The 20,028-nt window shown below is 29.0% G+C and overlaps 3 protein-coding genes across 5 annotated transcripts in view; 2 read left to right on the forward strand and 1 right to left on the reverse strand.

Moving 5' to 3' along the window:
- Nucleotides 1–1,188: 1,188 nt before the first annotated feature.
- LOC132943863 (voltage-dependent calcium channel subunit alpha-2/delta-3) overlaps nt 1,189–20,028 on the reverse strand; it is a 48,467-nt gene continuing 29,627 nt past the window's right edge. Inside the window, exons 19-28 of one of the 3 annotated variants that reach the window (XM_061012991.1) lie at nt 19,931–20,024; nt 19,684–19,728; nt 17,977–18,081; nt 17,796–17,908; nt 17,371–17,513; nt 17,046–17,297; nt 16,827–16,944; nt 16,198–16,546; nt 15,597–15,801; nt 1,189–4,402 (exon numbers count right to left, since the gene is read on the reverse strand). In XM_061012991.1, the coding sequence (XP_060868974.1) occupies nt 4,307–4,402; nt 15,597–15,801; nt 16,198–16,546; nt 16,827–16,944; nt 17,046–17,297; nt 17,371–17,513; nt 17,796–17,908; nt 17,977–18,081; nt 19,684–19,728; nt 19,931–20,024 (1,520 nt within the window). In that variant the 3' untranslated portion in view covers nt 1,189–4,306. Of the gene's footprint in view, nt 4,403–15,596; nt 15,802–16,197; nt 16,547–16,826; nt 16,945–17,045; nt 17,298–17,370; nt 17,514–17,795; nt 17,909–17,976; nt 18,082–18,598; nt 18,632–19,683; nt 19,729–19,930; nt 20,025–20,028 lie in introns of all 3 variants that reach the window. The other 2 variants (XM_061012992.1, XM_061012994.1) reach the window with 2 other exon arrangements.
- Nucleotides 5,734–8,168, forward strand: LOC132943866 (cathepsin B-like). Its single transcript, XM_061012998.1, has 6 exons — nt 5,734–5,957; nt 6,770–7,000; nt 7,134–7,334; nt 7,406–7,553; nt 7,656–7,766; nt 7,890–8,168. The coding sequence occupies exons 1-6, from the start codon at nt 5,838–5,840 to the stop codon at nt 8,099–8,101; spliced, it is 1,023 nt and encodes a 340-aa protein (XP_060868981.1). The 5' UTR covers nt 5,734–5,837; the 3' UTR covers nt 8,102–8,168.
- LOC132943865 (cathepsin B-like) lies at nt 12,215–14,662 on the forward strand. Its single transcript, XM_061012997.1, has 6 exons — nt 12,215–12,448; nt 13,261–13,491; nt 13,625–13,825; nt 13,897–14,044; nt 14,147–14,257; nt 14,381–14,662. The coding sequence occupies exons 1-6, from the start codon at nt 12,329–12,331 to the stop codon at nt 14,590–14,592; spliced, it is 1,023 nt and encodes a 340-aa protein (XP_060868980.1). The 5' UTR covers nt 12,215–12,328; the 3' UTR covers nt 14,593–14,662.

The following is a 20,028-nucleotide window of genomic DNA, read 5'->3' on the forward strand; positions in this document are numbered from 1 at the left end:
ATAATGGTGTGTGAGCATATCATTACATCCTTCTATTATTTATTTTGTCTTATTTGTGTCATAGGTATTAAATTCATTCGTTCCTCTATCAAATTTATTAGGTGATTCAAAGGATCATAGAACAGTTACATCAGGTACAGCATTATTTTTATTATGGAATTTCTTTCTTATCAAGGAGTGTAAGAAGAAGGAGAAGCAACTAAAAATTTTTAATGGTTTTTATCCAATTATTTGTGTATAGTGTTAAATAAAATAAATATTATTGTTATGTATTGGTAAAAATGTATCACAAGATATATTTGTATTATTGGTTAAAATAAAATTCATGATATGAACCATTTATAGTTTTTAGAAAAATAAATGGTAAGTACCTACTTATAGATTTTACACTAAAAATAATTGTCTAAATTCGTAATTTCTATGCAGCCAAATGCAATCGTAAATATAAATCATACAGTAAAGGCCTAAGAACAAAAATACTTCAAGCGGCTGTATTATGACTTCAAGTCTTCAAAATAAGTTGGAACAAGTCATTAACAATATTTATCAGATATTTCCAACTGTTCAAATTTGATGGTTTTTGATATTTTTTCAAGTGAATTATCAAAAGATTCATGCAAAGGTGTGTACCAACAAGTATGTGTATTTTTGTATTTTTAAAAAGGTTCATTAATAATATATTATTAAATATTAATATATATTTTAATTTTTTAAGAATTTGGCATTTTTTTTTTTACTTCTATAATCTATTATAACCCATCTTTTTTTTTTTCTTATTTTCTTGTTGTGAAAATTTCCTCATTCTCATTCTTATATAATACATTACAGTAAATGAAAATATATCCCCACCATGCCTTAAACATGTGAAATTTATTGTATTTTCAGACATCAAATCTGTGATGTTGAGTTCGAATACATGTGCGGAAGAAAAATGTTTGATAAAAGACAACACTCAAACGGGAAAAAGAGCAACTCTTCTTGTATTTTTTTAAAAATATAAGATCTGGAAATACTTATACCTGGCTACCTAATTAGGTACACATTACAGACAGGCGTACCGCTGCGTACCTACCTATTTATTTGGATACTTATTCGTCAATGTCCAGTTGTTTGACTTGTGTGTGTGTGTGTGTGTGTGTGTGTGTGTGTAGAATGGATATAACTGTGGTATAACAAACAAAGGCGTAATAATGATTATATGATTATAATAAATAATTTTGTTACAAAAAAACTGAAAGAACTGACAGCGATTTGATGTTCTTTTTGTAAAATTTTTACATTAACATAATATGTTACTGGAAGACATGAGTTATACATATGTTTGAATACATGTATGTACGTATATGCTTAAAAATAGTAGACGTTCGTCCAATAATGAACATTCCACGTTGAGTTATTAAAACATTAAGTTCTATGATAATAATTATTCTAAATCGTTAAGCCTAGATGTTAACAATAATTATATATAAAAAAACATGATATTTATGATATAACTGACAGGTAACAATAGGTAGGTAAACCTACCAAAAAAAAATCCCGCCGCACATTTTTATTGCGTTTATAAAGTTAACAATTTAAATTTATTAAAAAAACAAAAAATAAAATTGTCTATTAATTGGGGATAGGAAACCAAATATTTGCCTATCAGACTAACTAACACAAAACGTGTCTTAAACGATAATAATAATGTTTGAATATAGCGATAAACTCTAATAAAAATCTCTCTAATGTACCTATTGACTAATACTAGTCCAACAAATAACCTATGCCTACACGTTTTTATTTTTATTATTTGTTAACAACAATCGCAGATTATGATTTAGACTATAAACTACCGTTTAAAATATCAAACAAATAAAACGTTAAATCTGACTTGGGATCGAAATCAAATTCAAAACATTTTACACGGACATCGTGTTTCGTGGCGTACGACAGTGGTGCAACAATATAATAACTGCAAACATCGGTAACCCATTACAAAATTCTTAAACCGTAATAATAATAATAATAATGACGTATAGGTATTATGATAACAATATTAAATGTTAAACGCGACATATTATAAACCGAAAAAGAAGATCGATACGGCACTATAATTATAAAGTGTAGCATTTTCTATAAAATTATTATTAGGTATATGTGCGTTTTTTTAGATAAAGTGTAATATATCACGTGGCATAATATATTTTTTTAATTTTACACGAATTAATAATGTATATTAATATTATGGTAATATGGTATTGTAATTAATATACTTCAATCGACGAGAAAATCATAATATTAGCGCGTGTTTTTGTTGTGCAGTTAAGGGTTCAAGTCGACAGTCGACTCGAGAAAAAAAGCAATATAATATAATGAATTATGAATAATATTATTCAAACGGCGGCTTAATAATATTAATATCAACGTACTCGTATAAAAATTGCCTTTATACTAATGCGCACGATTCGTAGTATCTGATCGACATAAATCTGATGAGATACAATTTGTTTACTTTATACAAATTTTTACTAATTAACGAAAAAAAAAAAAATGGAAAAAAAGTGAATTACATTAGTTTGTAATATTATATACGATTTTAAAAAATAAATATAAAATTCGCGATGAAAAGAAGAATACAATACTGAGAGTTCAACGATAAAAAAACAATTGCATTGTGAACTGAATTATATACATAGGTACACACACACATATATTATATAATATATAATATACTTCTTAAACGACTCTAACAATTAAATAGTTTAATATAATATACTATTATTATATACACGTACCTATATAATAATAATAATAATGATAATATTAATAATTACAATATTGTATAGTATTGTGTAATGCACAAAAACAAACAACACGGTATTTTTAACGATAAAAAAAAACTCAATAGCGTAGAATTATGAAATAATATTTTATTAATTCAGAACCACGCAAATTCACCAGTAGATAATGATATTATTATAATAATTTATATAGCATAGAATACAGCCATACAGCAGGGAGTTGCACGGGTAAGATGTGTCTATTTTTTTCTTAAACTTTTAAACGTAAATGTATGGATATTATATTTAATTCCGTGCTGCAGTGTTGAACACACGGTGTGGGTGTATACAATTTAATATTTTTCGGTAGGTAGCAGATTTCGAGAAAAATTCGTAAGGTCATGTATAGTCGGGGATACCGTCTGTGCAACTGATTTCACTGCGCTGGGAAAGCGTGCTTACAGCGTTAAAATATTATTTAAATCCACTTGATATTATTGTATCGTGCCTATCTGATTTCGGTTAGTGGTTTCTCGTCCCGGTGACTTTGTTTGTTATTTGCTTCGTTTACGTGGCCGTTTTTGATTTGTCGGGTTTTGTGAAAAAAAAAAGATCTCGCGACGACAGGTACTCGAATACAATAATATAGTACAGTGGGGACAGAACGACCGAGCAAGAGTCCTCGGAAAATTCGTAGAAATATGGAAATACGCGACCTGGGTAGAATTGGTGACTCTACGCCGCGTAATTATAATATTACTATATAGGTACCTATAACATATATAGAATATCGTAGGTAATCGAAATCAACTACTTTTGTGATGATTTATTTTTCTAGACTAAATACACTTAGAACCCACTTGACTGTATATTATATATTATTATTATTATTTTATATTATCACAATTAACATTGCACTTGCGCCGCGTGAAATATTATAATATGACTATGATTATATAATAATATCATCTATAATATGACGTGTTGCTAATTATTATTATTTATTATTATTATTATTATATAGTAAATACGATTGCACATTTACCAGCAAATTATTGTCTAGTTTTTCTATATAATATCATATCAATTATCATATTAAATTCATTCCCATATAAGTACATAATAATTTTTGACGTACAAAAATATTTTGGTATAGTTATGCTACATACATAGTATTATATAATATATATTATATATAATATATACATATATAATGGAAGATCCATTATACACACACACAATATATATTATTATAATATATAAATAAGATGTATACAATTCACACGCGATATGAATATTATGTGCGTGTGTATATGAGTATGTATGCCAAATACTATTATTACAACGATTTAGCGGGGGCACTTATAAATTCGAGCGCTGGCCATTATTAAACGAATAATATAATAATATAAATTAAAAAAAAACCGTTCAAAAGATCTTATGTAAAAAAAAAAGAAAAAAAATATAACAATTATCATACACTTATAAGTTATTCGTAAAACCGAAGGCGCTGAGGAATTCATCGTTCAGCCGAAGTACGACGATCACGTTATCCATATGGCGGTTACCATGCTCAGTAGTACCAGGTACGAGGTGACTAGTAGCGCCGAACTCGAACCGCACTGTTTGATTTCAATTTCCTAGAAAGTGAAAAGGAAAACATGTCGATCAAAAAACTCGAGACGATATTATTATATATTGACAAAAATAGGTGGTGTGACTTAGAAGTTGGTCCCCTATAGTTTGCCTATAGTTAGTCCCTAACCTTGTCAAATGTTTAGTTGACTTAAATAGCCTACAATTTATTTTGCACCTGTGTCCGTAAACAAAGTTGGTAAAATAGTAAACGAACAAACAGATTAATGAATCTAGGTTTAAAATCCAAAGTGGTGAAAATCACTGTAGGTAATACTAAAATACAATAAATGTATAAGCACGACAATATAATGTCTACTGAACTCTATTATAAATATCATGCTTGTATATGCAATATGCATAGTCAATTTATGTGTCACATAAGACACGGTAAACTATGTCACATATTCACATGTGACACATAAATTGATTATGCATACGGACATCAGTCATTTTATCAACTTTGTTAAAACTAAGTAAAAATTTACATATTTTTATCATACTTTCTTCCACCGTTCAACGAAAATATACCTATATTGTGTAACACATGTACCTATAATGTTATTGTGTAAAATCATTTTTGTGTTTGTATATCAAGGATAGTGTTAAAATACCATTATATTCTCCTGTGTTATGGTATAAATTTGCATTTTATCGGACTGCTATACGCTATAATAACACAGACATTACCTCATACCTACCCAGTGGCGTACGCAGGATTTTTCAATGGGGGGGAGGGGGAGAGGGCTTGAAAATTAGTTACAATTTTATTTTGGTTTTGTCCAGTCTATAAATTTCAGACGTATATTTGAGGTATTTTTAAATGTTTGTAACTTCTCAACTTTTCGTGTAGATAAAATGCTCTGATCATAAACTTCGATGCCCGATGTATGTTTTTGGAAACAAAATGGATCTAGTTGGTACTTTTAAGAGGTCACCATTGAAAATGCTCAGTGCTTTTTAAAATAATTGGAGAAAAAAAAAATTAAAATTTATTAAAATTGTTTGGTAACCAGCTTGGTTAACCACCCTCACTTGGATTGTATTTGCTTAATTAACAATGTTTTTCTATAAATGTCAATAAAAAATTATTTATCCGGCCAACAAGCTTAAAAATGTAATACGTTAGTTTTTTATTTAGTGACTAATGTAAAAGAAGTTTTGTCAAAAAAAAAAATATTAAAGTTACATAGTGAATAACTTAAATAAAATATTTATTTGTAATATCTATTTATCTATAATAAAACTCCTTGAAAATATTTAATATAATCTTCTGAGAAAAACTCAAGTATCCTAAAACGTGTATGGTAGTATAAATACAGTTGATATTTGAAAAGTTAAACTCATTCACAGTTGCACCATCAGTTTGCAACTAGGTACTGGGAATGTTTTAGTGCATTTCGTTTTTTAATACATTTTTTTGGAAAAACAATTTCAATAATGGCTAGGGTATTCATTTTATTGTCTGTGATCTTGTTCAGTGTCTATATGACAGAACAAGCACACTTTTTGGAAAAAGATTACATAAATTCAATCAATGCAGTTGCAACAACATGGAAGGTAAGTTGTACAACTTGAATATTATATTTTGAGTTATATACCCAAATAATAATTGTGGGTTGATGTTATTTTTTATGTTAAAATAAATTATTTGTTTGAAACACATATACCCTAAAGTTAATACGTTTTATTTTTATGTTAGTAAATTAAGTGTCTAAAAAGTAATTCAGCTTAAAATCAGGACTAACCATAAGGTACACGATTTCATCATTTTTTATATTGGAGTATAATGTAAACTAAATAGCTTCCATTTTTAAAGTTAGTAAATTAGTCCAGTGTCACTAATGGGTGACTTCTTAATTCCTTTTCAAATTTTTAATTTAAATTTAATTCTGTTTCCCATGTACTTATTGTGCTAAAAACTACAGGTTATATTATTGTACTTTTTAAGCACACAACAATTTCAAACAGTGTTATTTCTAAATAGAGAAACAAATATACACTTTTTATGTAAGTCTAAACATTATTATTTTTAAACTACAGTGGTTAGTTATAAAATAAATTTTTATTTGTGTGAATGTATAGTTAATATTTTCAAAGAAATATAACTCTATACAAATTCATTAAATATTATGAATTCAAATGAAAAAAAAGGTTAAATTGGAAATCTACTCTACAGCAGATCTACTTATCTCGGCATTAAGTAGGTCACTGTATGAATGATGTGTTAAATTTAAATTTCATACAAAAAACGTTTCTAAGCAGAAACGATATGTTGAATTACTTCCCCTTTTTAAATTAATCTAAAAAAACAATTATCCGTGTAATATTGATATTTTCAAATGACGTTTTTATTTATCTACTTTATTTAGGCTGGTGTTAACTTTCACCCATCCACACCGAAGGAAGACATCTTAAAACTTTTGGGTTCCAAAGGTGTCCAAATTCCAACTAAAGCTAACTACAAAATGTACAAATCAGAAGACTCTAACTACGAAAACTTGTTCGGTAGAATCCCAAAGAAATTTGACGCTAGAAAAAAATGGAGAAAATGTAATACGATTGGAGCAGTCCGAGACCAAGGAAATTGTGGATCCTGTTGGGTATGTCTGAATATAATTAGTATATAATATACATGTACATACACAATGTAGGTATATTACATTAAGTATACAAATTATAAGTTAATTTGAGACAAAAGTACAATGATAATATAACTTATTATCTCTATGACAGGCATTAGCTACAAGTTCGGCGTTTGCTGACCGTTTGTGTGTAGCCACAGACGCAGATTTCAATCAACTGTTATCCGCTGAAGAATTAACTTTCTGCTGTCACAAGTGTGGTTATGGATGTAACGGAGGATACCCGATTAAAGCTTGGGAACGTTTTAACAAACACGGTCTTGTCACCGGAGGAGATTATAAATCGGGAGAGGTAAGCAGATTATTTATAGAAAAGTACTAATATATACGTGAACTATTTTGTCATTCATATTTTTTGTATAGGGTTGTGAACCATACAGAGTTCCTCCTTGCCCATATGACGATCAAGGTAATAATACATGCGCTGGCAAACCGAGAGAAAAAAATCACAGATGCACAAGAATGTGTTACGGAGATCAAGACCTTGATTTTGACGACGATCACAGATACAGTACGATTTTTTCAGATATTATATTATATTATTAATACATTAATAGAAATTATTAAATGTAATGTAATAAATTTGTAATTCAATAAAATTATGATATTACAGCAAGAGACTCGTATTACCTTACATACGGAAGTATCCAGAAGGACGTTATGACCTATGGTCCCATTGAAGCATCATTTGATGTTTATGACGATTTCCCCAATTACAAGTCAGGTAAGCTCAATAGTTCATGTTAATCGCAATGACATTTTACATACCTACTAAAGTAATAGTTATTTGAATAGAATTTTGAATTACAATTTCTAAACGTGTTAACATCAATTTCACTATTTTTAGGAGTCTACGTTCGATCAGAGAATGCTTCATATTTAGGAGGTCATGCCGTTAAATTGATTGGTTGGGGTGAAGAATATGGAGTCCCATACTGGTTGATGGTTAACTCATGGAACGCAGATTGGGGTGACAATGGTCTTTTCAAAATCCAACGAGGCACAAACGAATGTGGAGTCGACAATTCGACAACTGCTGGTGTACCAGTAACCAACTAAATGTATCTTTAGTTCAAACAATGTTATATATTTCATGATTAAATTAAAACAATTTTTATTATTCTAACTATCGTTTTTTTATTGGCTATAAAGAATTAATTCCTTGTAAATGGGCATACAGAAATCGATTTGTATTTCTAAACACTATAGGGAAATTAATATTAAGTTAGTAACTGAATAGTGAATGGTAACCTATAGCAATATTAATAAAAATATTAAAATTTCCAATTTTTATAAAATATTCGGAATGCGCCACACCTTATCTTCAGGATTGGCGTTGGGACTCATCACGAGTGAACTTAAAATCTAATGAACATTAAATTTTTTTTTTATTTATTTGAATCAATATAGATGGTATTATTATTATTAAATAGTGTTATAGTAATGTAGTATGCCATAATATCAGTTAGTATAGAATTTTTATTGAATTTTTATTGCACTTTATGCTCGCGTATAATATGTACCTTTACAAATAAAATGAAATGTATTTTGCAATTTTGTTTTCCAATCTAAGTTTGATATTTGATGCTTTTCGATTCCTAATGTATACCTAATTCACTCTGTGTATACTGGAGTTAAGTGTGGCATCATCGTTATTTGAATTAAACGTTTAGTGCAGTATCGCTTAATAATATTGTATACAATTCTCCAGAATTTTTTTTTTATAATATGCCGGGAGCTACTAACGGCAACATCAACCTTTCGTTTGAAATTTTCGGCTTATAAAAAATTCTGTGATAACCTTACCTAACCTAACCGTAGGTACCTATGTATCTACAGAGACGGCGGCGGGCCACATCCCGAGTGAACTCAAAAATATGCTGAACATTATAATATTATAATCTATTAAACATTTTTTTGTTATTTGTCTCGAGTCATACGTTTTTTTGTGACTTATGAAATCGGATGGATTTGGAATTTTATTGCACTATATTGGCGTACAATACGTATATACAAAATACAAATTAAAAATATTGATAATATTAAATTATTTTTGAATTATACGTAGAATGTTTATACAACGTCATAATTCTATTGTTTTAAATTAACACTTTCATGGAGAAATCCGTAATCTCAGTTTATACAATTTAAAGTCAATCTGGAATTACGCGGCCCTGTATCTAACTAAGAAATACCATTATTATGTTAAGTGGAATAAAAAACACATTTTTCTGAATATCTTACATTTAAAAAACAAATAAATCTTAATTACGAACTACACAATTGACATTTAGTACTAAATATTAACGAGTGAATAAAATTCTAATAATACAAAATTATCTAAACTCACTTGTGGGGTTTTGTTAATGCATTTTTTATCAGCACCAAAATAAAAATGACATTTGCGTCACATCTAAATATTTATTTTGGTAATCTGCGCCACGAGAAAAAATGAAATGGCATATTGTGTAATCAGCGCTACCCTTTGAATTTCTGTCATTGGGATTTACCTGATACATTTACCGAGCTTACATCAGTAAGTTACAGCACATACAACGTGAGTTAATAACAAGTTACATGGACGATGAATGACATGAACAATAATTAGGCTATATAAGTTTTATAAGTTTAAATCTCAGTTAAATACATTTATGTTGCTTAAATAATTTAAACTGAGTTAAATTATTTCAGAGATCGATACAGTTTATTTATATATATCTTTTTTTCTTCTAATTTTAAAGTAATTGTCACAAATACTAATATAATTTTCCTATTTTATTAATTTGATTAATCAATTAATATTATTATTATTATTATTATTATTATACACATAACACATACATATTACACACATGCGTGCATGTATATTGAATGATATAGGTAAGTTAAAAAAATTTTTCCATGGTGTTTGAGCCTTGACGTAAGATGATTTTTTAAAGCACAGAGAGTAGCTTTGATATTCAATAAACTATTTTAAATTAACAGCTCTCTCTGAAGTTATGGAAAATTTCCATCTATGAGTCTACATCTCTATCTAGGTTCCAATAATTGAATAATTATATTTAATTCAATACGTATCACAAGGTGAACTTTTAAGAAATAATAAGCACCCTTTATTTACAGTTTTTTCTTGTTAATTTGATTTTTTTATATGATATGTCCATCACAATTTGACAAACGACGCATATCGGACAATCTAACAAATTCTGATTAACGCCAATTATGGTTGTTGAATTGTAAGACTGAAGAACTGTCAATCATTCGTCCTTACAAGAAACGTATTGATAATAAATGTGACATGTTGGGCTAGTGAATGCCGAACCGTACAATGTGGACCACGATTTCCGATAAAATATTGTTTACGTTAAATGCAAGTTAATAACAACGATACTTATTTTTTTTTATAGAAATATTCAAGAATGCTCGCATATGTTCTAGATTTGGATAATTTGTACTTCCATCTTTAGCAAGAGGGGACAAAAAAGTAAAAAAATTCTAGTACTTTAAAAATTACAGTGAAACTAAAAAAATTTAAATTATATTGAGAATACTTTTTTAAAATATTTTGAATCTTTTTGAGATATTTATATACATTTGAAACTGTATGACTTTGCAATAAATGTCGATAAGACATTGTTAACTAGGTCAAAAAGTTTAATAATTTAATTTAATACAAGGTTTCACATAAGTGGTTCATAATATTGTAACCAAAAAATCTATAAAACATAATATGAGCACGGTTTTTTAGATTTCTAAACATAAGTTTAAACACCTTATATTCCCGACGTGTCCGTCCATCCGTCCGTTAAAGTTACCAGTACATATAGTGACGATAAATTGTTGATACTAGGATATGTATATATTTTCCGCTGTCACTGTAGGTACACAAATTGTATATGGAATTATAATTTATTGCGATGTATTAAAATACGTTTAGAAATCGGGAATTTAGCTCGCTCACTGAGTGAGCTTTCTTTAACTTGTTTTATAGATATTTAAGTCCAAGTTCGGACAAAATTTATACGAAGAATAACAATTTTAGTTATTTTGTCATAATTTAAAAATATTATTCGTAAGTACTTGAAACTTTACCTACATATACACATATTGACATTTTAAAATGCAATGTTTTTATCAAAAATTTAGTCAATTTACCGTATTATCAATAATAAAATTAATTAATTTATTAACAATATAATTACATCATAAAAGATATTTAGTGATACAGACTGACATACCGTCATCGTTCAGAATCGTTTTTCATATACAATGATTTATCATTGAAATATTGAATACAAATTTATCACATACATAAATACATTACAGTTGTCAGTTACTTACTCCTCAATGATGAAGAACACTCGACACCAACAACTTTACAGCAGAGCGGTGACCCACTTTCCCCTTTTTTCCAATTTATGTTGTTATATTTATTTTTTTTAAAGTTAAACAGCCTGCACATTTAATACAAAGATCTTCATATATTGTAAATTAGTTTTCAGATTGTAATTGCTGATAGAATGAATATGCTGCGATTTGCCACAACACCCCATGGACCATTATAAAAAATGTTTTGAAATTTGGATTTCTGTCAGAGAGAATAGAAAATAATTCTGAAACTGTCAATTGATATAAGTATTGTAGATTTTAAGATTTTTCATAAGAAAGTTCTACTTCTACAATATTGAATTTAGATTTTTTTTATTGAATTGCGGGTAGAGAGTGGTGCAGTTATTATCCATTTAAAATTCAGACTTTAGAGAAGTAATATTCGAACTCATAATTTTAAAGTATAACCTATGAATGTATATTAGACAACGTGAAATATAAAACCATATATTGAGCAAGTCATCTATAATATTGTGCAAAGTGGTTATTATTCATAACGTGTTTTTAATATAAAATGCTTATTTCTGATAATAATATACATATCTGTAAACGTATTTATTTGACAATAACTTGTAGATTAGTTACCAAAATTCATAGAAACTTGATAAAGCTATGAGTGTATCAAACAAAATTGCTTAAATAAAATATTTATTTGTATAATCTATAATAAAAACACTTGAAAATATTTAGAGTATTCTGAGAAAAACTTACGAATAAAATATGAAGTATTTCATTCAAGTATCCCAATACATATAATATGGTAGTATAAATACAGTTGATATTTGAAAAGTTAAACTCATTCACAGTTGCACTATCAGTCTGCAACTGGGTAGGTACTGGGAATTTTTTAGTGCATTTCGTTTTTTAATATATTTTTTTGGAAAAACAATTTCAATAATGGCTAGGGTATTCATTTTATTGTCTGTGATCTTGTTCAGTGTCTATATGACAGAACAAGCACACTTTTTGGAAAAAGATTACATAAATTCAATCAATGCAGTTGCAACAACATGGAAGGTAAGTTGTACAACTTGAATATTATATTTTGTGTTATATACCCAAATAATAATTGTGGGTTGATGTTATTTTTTATGTTAAAATAAATTATTTGTTTGAAACACATATACCCTAAAGTTAATACGATTTATTTTTATGTTAGTAAATTAAGTGTCTAAAAAGTAATTCAGCTTAAAATCAGGACTAACCATAAGGTACACGATTTCATCATTTTTTATATTGGAGTATAATGTAAACTAAATAGCTTCCATTTTTAAAGTTAGTAAATTAGTCCAGTGTCACTAATGGGTGACTTCTTAATTCCTTTTCAAATTTTTAATTTAAATTTAATTCTGTTTCCCATGTACTTATTGTGCTAAAAACTACAGGTTATATTATTGTACTTCTTAAGCACACAACAATTTCAAACAGTGTTATTTCTAAATAGAGAAACAAATTACACTTTTTATGTAAGTCTAAACATTATTATTTTTAAACTACAGTGGTTAGTTATAAAATAAATTTTTATTTGTGTGAACGTATAGTTAATATTTTCAAAGAAATATAACTCTATACAAATTCATTAAATATTATGAATTCAAATGAAAAAAAAAGGTTAAACTGGAAATCTACTCTACAGCAGATCTACTTATCTCGGCATTAAGTAGGTCACTGTATGAATGATGTGTTAAATTTAAATTTCATACAAAAAACGTTTCTAAGCAGAATCGATATGTTGAATTACTTCCCCTTTTTAAATTAATCTAAAATAACAATTATCCGTGTAATATTGATATTTTCAAATGACGTTTTTATTTATCTACTTTATTTAGGCTGGTGTTAACTTTCACCCATCCACACCGAAGGAAGACATCTTAAAACTTTTGGGTTCCAAAGGTGTCCAAATTCCAACTAAAGCTAACTACAAAATGTACAAATCAGAAGACTCTAACTACGAAAACTTATTCGGTAGAATCCCAAAGAAATTTGACGCTAGAAAAAAATGGAGGAAATGTAAGACGATTGGAGCAGTCCGAGACCAAGGAAATTGTGGATCCTGTTGGGTATGTCTGAATATAATTAGTATATAATATACATGTACATACACAATGTAGGTATATTAAATTAAGTATACAAATTATAAGTTAATTTGAGACAAAAGTTCAATGATAATATAACTTATTATCTCTATGACAGGCATTAGCTACAAGTTCGGCGTTTGCTGACCGTTTGTGTGTAGCCACAGACGCAGATTTCAATCAACTGTTATCCGCTGAAGAATTAACTTTCTGCTGTCACAAGTGTGGTTATGGATGTAACGGAGGATACCCGATTAAAGCTTGGGAACGTTTTAACAAACACGGTCTTGTCACCGGAGGAGATTATAAATCGGGAGAGGTAAGCAGATTATTTATAGAAAAGTACTAATATATACGTGAACTATTTTGTCATTCATATTTTTTGTATAGGGTTGTGAACCATACAGAGTCCCTCCTTGCCCATATGACGATCAAGGTAATAATACATGCGCTGGCAAACCGAGAGAAAAAAATCACAGATGCACAAGAATGTGTTACGGAGATCAAGACCTTGATTTTGACGACGATCACAGATACAGTACGATTTTTTCAGATATTATATTATATTATTAATACATTAATAGGAATTATTAAATGTAATGTAATAAATTTGTAATTCAATAAAATTATGATATTACAGCAAGAGACTCGTATTACCTTACATACGGAAGTATCCAGAAGGACGTTATGACCTATGGTCCCATTGAAGCATCATTTGATGTTTATGACGATTTCCCCAATTACAAGTCAGGTAAGCTCAATAGTTCATGTTAATCGCAATGACATTTTACATACCTACTAAAGTAATAGTTATTTGAATAGTATTTTGAATTCCAATTTCTAAACGTGTTAACATCAATTTCACTATTTTTAGGAGTCTACGTTCGATCAGAGAATGCTTCATATTTAGGAGGTCATGCCGTTAAATTGATTGGTTGGGGTGAAGAATATGGAGTCCCATACTGGTTGATGGTTAACTCATGGAACGCAGATTGGGGTGACAATGGTCTTTTCAAAATCCAACGAGGCACAAACGAATGTGGAGTCGACAATTCGACAACTGCTGGTGTACCAGTAACCAACTAAATGTATCTTTAGTTCAAACAATGTTATATATTTCATGATTAAATTAAAACAATTTTTATTGTTCTAATAATCGTTTTTTTATTGGCTATAAAGAATTAATTCCTTGTAAATGGGCATACAGAAATCGATTAGTATTTCTGTAACCTAACACTATAGGGAAATTAATATTACGTTAGTAACTGAATAGTGAATGGTAACCTACTAACCTAACTTTAAGTTAAATATTCATTGCATTTTCCATTTGGGTTTTCCAATTTAAATTTGATGTGTTAAATTTGGGCGACACTGTTTTAGTGGATCATTGTCATTTGAAATTAACATTGAGTTTATCGTATCATATTCTATTGTATGATGTCCAGAATTTTTATTCTATATTAAACTGCTAGTAGGTCACAGCAATATCAATAAAAATATTAAAATTTCCAATTTTTATAAAATGTTTGTAATGAGCCATATCTAATCTGCAGAATTGGCGTTGGAACACATCACGAGTGAACTTAAAATCGAACGAACATAAAATTTTTTTTTATTTACCTTAATCAATAGGTGGTATTATTATTAAATAGTATTATAGTAATGTAGTATGCCATAATATCAGTTAGTATATAATTTTTGTTGAATATTTAATGCACTATATGCTCGCATATAATATGTACCTACCTTTACAAATAAAATGAAATGATATTATTCCATTATTTTTTAATTATACGTAAATGTTATTAAAAAGTCATAATTCAATTTATTTATGTTTTAAATATGATATAGTTTGTATAAAATGTTTATGAAAAAATCCAATTCCTTGGTTTATAAATTGTACATTATTTTGCACCGTACCTAATTTAGAATTATCATCACTATTAAATGAATTAAAATATTTATTTTTCAAATCCTTCCTATTTAAAAATAATAATAAAAACTCTAGTTACCAACAATAGTTAATAGTCACTTAGTACAAATTTAACGTGTTGATAAAATCATAATGCTACAAAATTATCAAAACTCACTTCTGGATGATAGTTAATGCACTTTCCTGTGCGTCTCCGGAACATGTTTTGATCTTGACAGTTGTACACTGGTTGTCCAGATTCATCTGTGGCCATTCGAACCTCTTGTGGTTCGATGCTCAGTTGTTTGCTGCCACAAGGGCACAGAGTATCCACCACTAATAGTATTAGGTTGCTGTGGGGGATTTTTTGCACACTGAATGGCCTGTAAACACGAAAAGTAAATAATATGTATCAACTTTCAAGTCATGAAATTTATGTGAGTTTTTTTCTGTCTCCTCGAAATAAATGTACTCGGTTATAAATGTGACGAGTCTAAAAGAAAAGTTTATGGATTGTTCTATATTCATGATGCTATAACTATAGTGTTATACTTTTTAGAACTCGAATGGACTCTTTAATTGACTCAGATATCATATTAGAATTAGGAGTAGGTAGTGATAAGCAGTTTAGGATGTAATATCGTTTATTCATGTCTTAGGCGTTGTAACTACACAGAATATGGCAATGACAAATGGTTTTGACGTAGGCAACATTAGATAGAGATATAATAATATATGCTGTAGTAAACAGTATATAGGTAAATAAGACATTATCATACCGTTCGCATCCAGTAGCGTGGCAATTGGTCAATTTTCCTTTGAGTGGGTTAAACGACCCACTCATATTCAATCTGTTGGGTTGCAGGACGTACAAATCTACCGATTTGCGACATGTCCTGGTTATGCCAGGTTGAGTTCGGTTGTAAACTGGGCTGAAGTACTCGGCGTTTTTCATACTTGGCACGTACAGCGGTGGATGCTGTGGTATGTCTTTGTAGTCGTTCCCGGAGCTCCCCCGGTCACCACCGACACCGTCTGTTATTGGTTTGTCACTCTGGTCCGTGGTCTTCTCACCTTGATCTGGCACGAATTCATCTGGTCCCAGGTCGTATTCCGAATACATTGGATCTGGTCGAAAAATTACGAAGTGTGTGTAAAATATAGATACCAGAATAACAAATGTGTTTGGATTATGAGACTGTCATTTATTGATTATGGTGGGGGGGGGGGGGGGAGAGAGAAAGTGTTCTTTTTTACGTTCAAATATAATATCTCTCTAGTACCAAGTAAGGTACATCTCATTAGAAATTCACTCATATAAATTATATTATGATAGTAGGTATGAATATAGTTTCCTACTTAAATTACTGGGTATATTATATAATAAGAAATATAATAAAATATATACCTTCTTCTTGAGCTTGAATCCAGTCCGGGAATAGAACGTGATAGATGTTAGTTTCGATTGCTAACCAAGCCAATCGACCTAATAACCACCTTACAAACCAGACGACCGGCTGGAAAGGCTGCAAAAGAAATAAGATGCATCGTAAACGGTCCTAGTCGAGTTGGGTGTTCGTTGATATTATAGAGATAATCGCTATTATTATTTTGATTGTATGATTACTCGTAGTGAAGACGCGGAATCGGTTCCATGTTCGATACCGCTATGACACGCGCCTTGGTTGTCCAGTATGGTGATTTTTTTGTAAATGCCGTCTTGAACCAACGAGTCCATAATCGTACCGTCTGTTTGCCCGAAAAACTGTCCGGTATGATGCGATTGTTCGGATATTATGATGAAACCGTTGTTATCCAACACATAGCAGTCGAGATCATCGGAAGCACACGTCTTCTTGCATCCGGTCATGCCAGTACACTTGGGATAGATTAAGAGAGAAAAAAATTAGATCATTTTGTAATAATTATATTGTTATTAATTTAACACGCACGGCTGAAGTGATGTTGATGAAGTGCGAAGCGATCGATGAATGTTGAAATTGTATGCCGACAACCGCGGCTGCTGCTCGATGACCTTTATTTTCAACGAACATGGCGTGGGTAGCTGTAATCAGTGGTCGATCGAGACCAGCGCCTGTAAAGAAGTCGAATGACTTTGATTTATTTTTATCCTTTTACACGAACAACATATCCGATTGTAATTTTCCAAATAATGCTGTTTTGCTCCAAAATCAACGGACCACCTTTATAGTATATACCTACCTGAATATACGATACACGCGACGTAGTATTTGTATAAACAATATCAATGTTTACGTTTAATTGAATAATAAAATTATTGTCATTTCATTGAAAGAAATATAAATATGAAAATTACAATTGGAATGTTTTTAGTATGAAAAAAAATCAAATTAACCAGAATTGAATGGCACTGAAAACACAAAACTTTCAGGTTCTATGTTGTGCTGGTCAATCGCTCTTTTGTACCACACCTCGTCTATGGCTTTTTTGTTGGTTTCGCTAAAATGTCTAAAACAATATGTGAAAAATGAATGGTTATACTAATGATACGACATGTATTAAATCATCAAACTTACGGTTCGGGGCCTCTGTTATTATTTGTTCCGTGATCTCGCCATCTCAATAATCCACTCCTTGTCGCAATGAACGTAAGCGTTACACCAAACATATGATGTCCTTGGCTACGAACGCGTGCAACATAGTATACAAAATTACAAATTAATACAGAACGAAAAATTGTTGTTTTATACATATTTTATTTAACTTAAAGTATTATTAAAAACTCCTCTGAAGAAGCCACAGAAGTTTAATTTTAAGTATTTAAAAAAAGTTATTAGATCTAGGACAATTTTTAATTTTTAATTGATTAAAAAAAATCGATCAAGTTAATATTATGAAAAATAATGGTGCTGTATTTTAGTTACTTCTTCAGAAGTTTGTAACTTAAATGTTATGTGGAAGTGAGACATCTTAGTATCTTACCAAATCCGCTGCAATAATAATTCAAAATATTTTCTAAGGTGGGGAACACTTAATCATAAATAAAAAAATATGTAATTCAAAATCGATTAAAGTCCATATTTTCCGAACAACAATCTTAAATTACGTTAGGTACTGTGACACACTGAGCTAATAAAATATCAAATCTACAGTTCAGTGCAAATAGTTTGAATGTACCACGTGTTTCATCTACTTTACCTGTGCAGAAGTGCCATTAGTGTGGCTATTGGGCTTTAAAATGTAGACAAGGTTAGTGCAATTTTTAAATTAGGTGCAAATATATAATAAATCATAATTAATATTATAAAAACAAAAGTAGCTAAATATAACTTAAAGTATATTAACCTTATCGACAAAATAAAATATCTGCAAACAAAACTGTGTTTGTCGTTTTTGACAGAATAACGTATAAGTGTTTAAAGTATTATGAATATTGAATAATTCATAGGTACTTTTTTTTTAAATAAAATTTTAGCTATTTGAAGATCTAATCATATTCTGTTCAACTTAAAACTTTAGATTCCAGTTATTTTGATTTATTATGATATACTATGGTTTATAAAAAAATATTATAAGTATTGCAAAATTTTATATTTATTTATTTATTTTTAAATTTTTGTTTTTTGTTTTGAATTTAACAACAGGATATTTTTTTGAATATTTTAAAGTGTGAGGTATATTACTACAATATTTTTTGTCGAACGTTTAAGATATTATAATAAAAAAATAGAATGGATCAGTAGAAACAAATGCTAAAATATAAACATGACAAAATACTCATTCAATATAATTTTCAATTATGAAAGGGAATGATAGATTGATAAAATATATTTTATAATATGATCACATGCAGTTTGAAGTATAAGCCATAAAAAAATATTAAATTTATGATAAGAAATACAAGTTAAAAAATAATAACATAATAAATAAATGTAACAGCGTATAACTGAAGTTAACAAAACTATATTGGTATGTAAATAAATCTTTTGATTTGGTATTTGGTTATATATTTGTATTTATTTATATTTGGTACTTAAAATATTCAGATATTTTATTTTATGATATCTTAACAAAATAAAATAAAATAAAAATAAGTAATCATGCTTATCAATTATTATTAACATTGGTGCAAATATGTGTGTAATTAATGTGTTTTGACTTATAATAATACATAATATTGTGAGTAGGTACATAATATAATCAGACATTAGTCATGATTTGTGATTTCAGTGCGTTAGAATGCGTGTTTAAAAATAACAGCCAGTTTCTTTTTATTTTTTTACCTATTTTTTAAATTTTGCATTTTGAGTAACGTGTTTGTAGATTTACTGAAAATAAAAGTTTTGAGATTTTGTAAATATATATATATATTTTTTTTCATTGACAACTATCAAAACTTTTGGCGAATCATAAAAAATTATAAAAACACATAATACTTGAAATTCAGGAAAACTTGAGTCCAAAAAAACTATTTTTATAAACTTTTAGATTAAATATACCTAAGATATAATAAATGAACAATGCGCTTACTGTTTATCAGCCTTAGATATTTGACTTGTTAGTTTTTCAAGACTATCAGTGACTAATGCATCGAATACTAAGGATTGTAAAAGATTTTTATCGCCTGT

The sequence above is a fragment of the Metopolophium dirhodum genome, chromosome 4, assembly GCF_019925205.1.
Source record: "Metopolophium dirhodum isolate CAU chromosome 4, ASM1992520v1, whole genome shotgun sequence".
NCBI lineage: Eukaryota > Metazoa > Arthropoda > Insecta > Hemiptera > Aphididae > Metopolophium > Metopolophium dirhodum.

Coding starts and splice junctions, on each gene's coding strand:
- LOC132943866 (XM_061012998.1), top strand. CDS start 5,838: ATGGCTAGGGTATTCATTTTATTGTCTGTGATCTTGTTCAGTGTCTAT. Junction 5,958..6,769: donor CAGTTGCAACAACATGGAAG/GTAAGTTGTACA, acceptor TACTTTATTTAG/GCTGGTGTTAACTTTCACCC. Junction 7,554..7,655: donor TGACGACGATCACAGATACA/GTACGATTTTTT, acceptor ATGATATTACAG/CAAGAGACTCGTATTACCTT.
- LOC132943865 (XM_061012997.1), top strand. CDS start 12,329: ATGGCTAGGGTATTCATTTTATTGTCTGTGATCTTGTTCAGTGTCTAT. Junction 13,826..13,896: donor GAGATTATAAATCGGGAGAG/GTAAGCAGATTA, acceptor TTTTTTGTATAG/GGTTGTGAACCATACAGAGT. Junction 14,258..14,380: donor TTTCCCCAATTACAAGTCAG/GTAAGCTCAATA, acceptor CACTATTTTTAG/GAGTCTACGTTCGATCAGAG.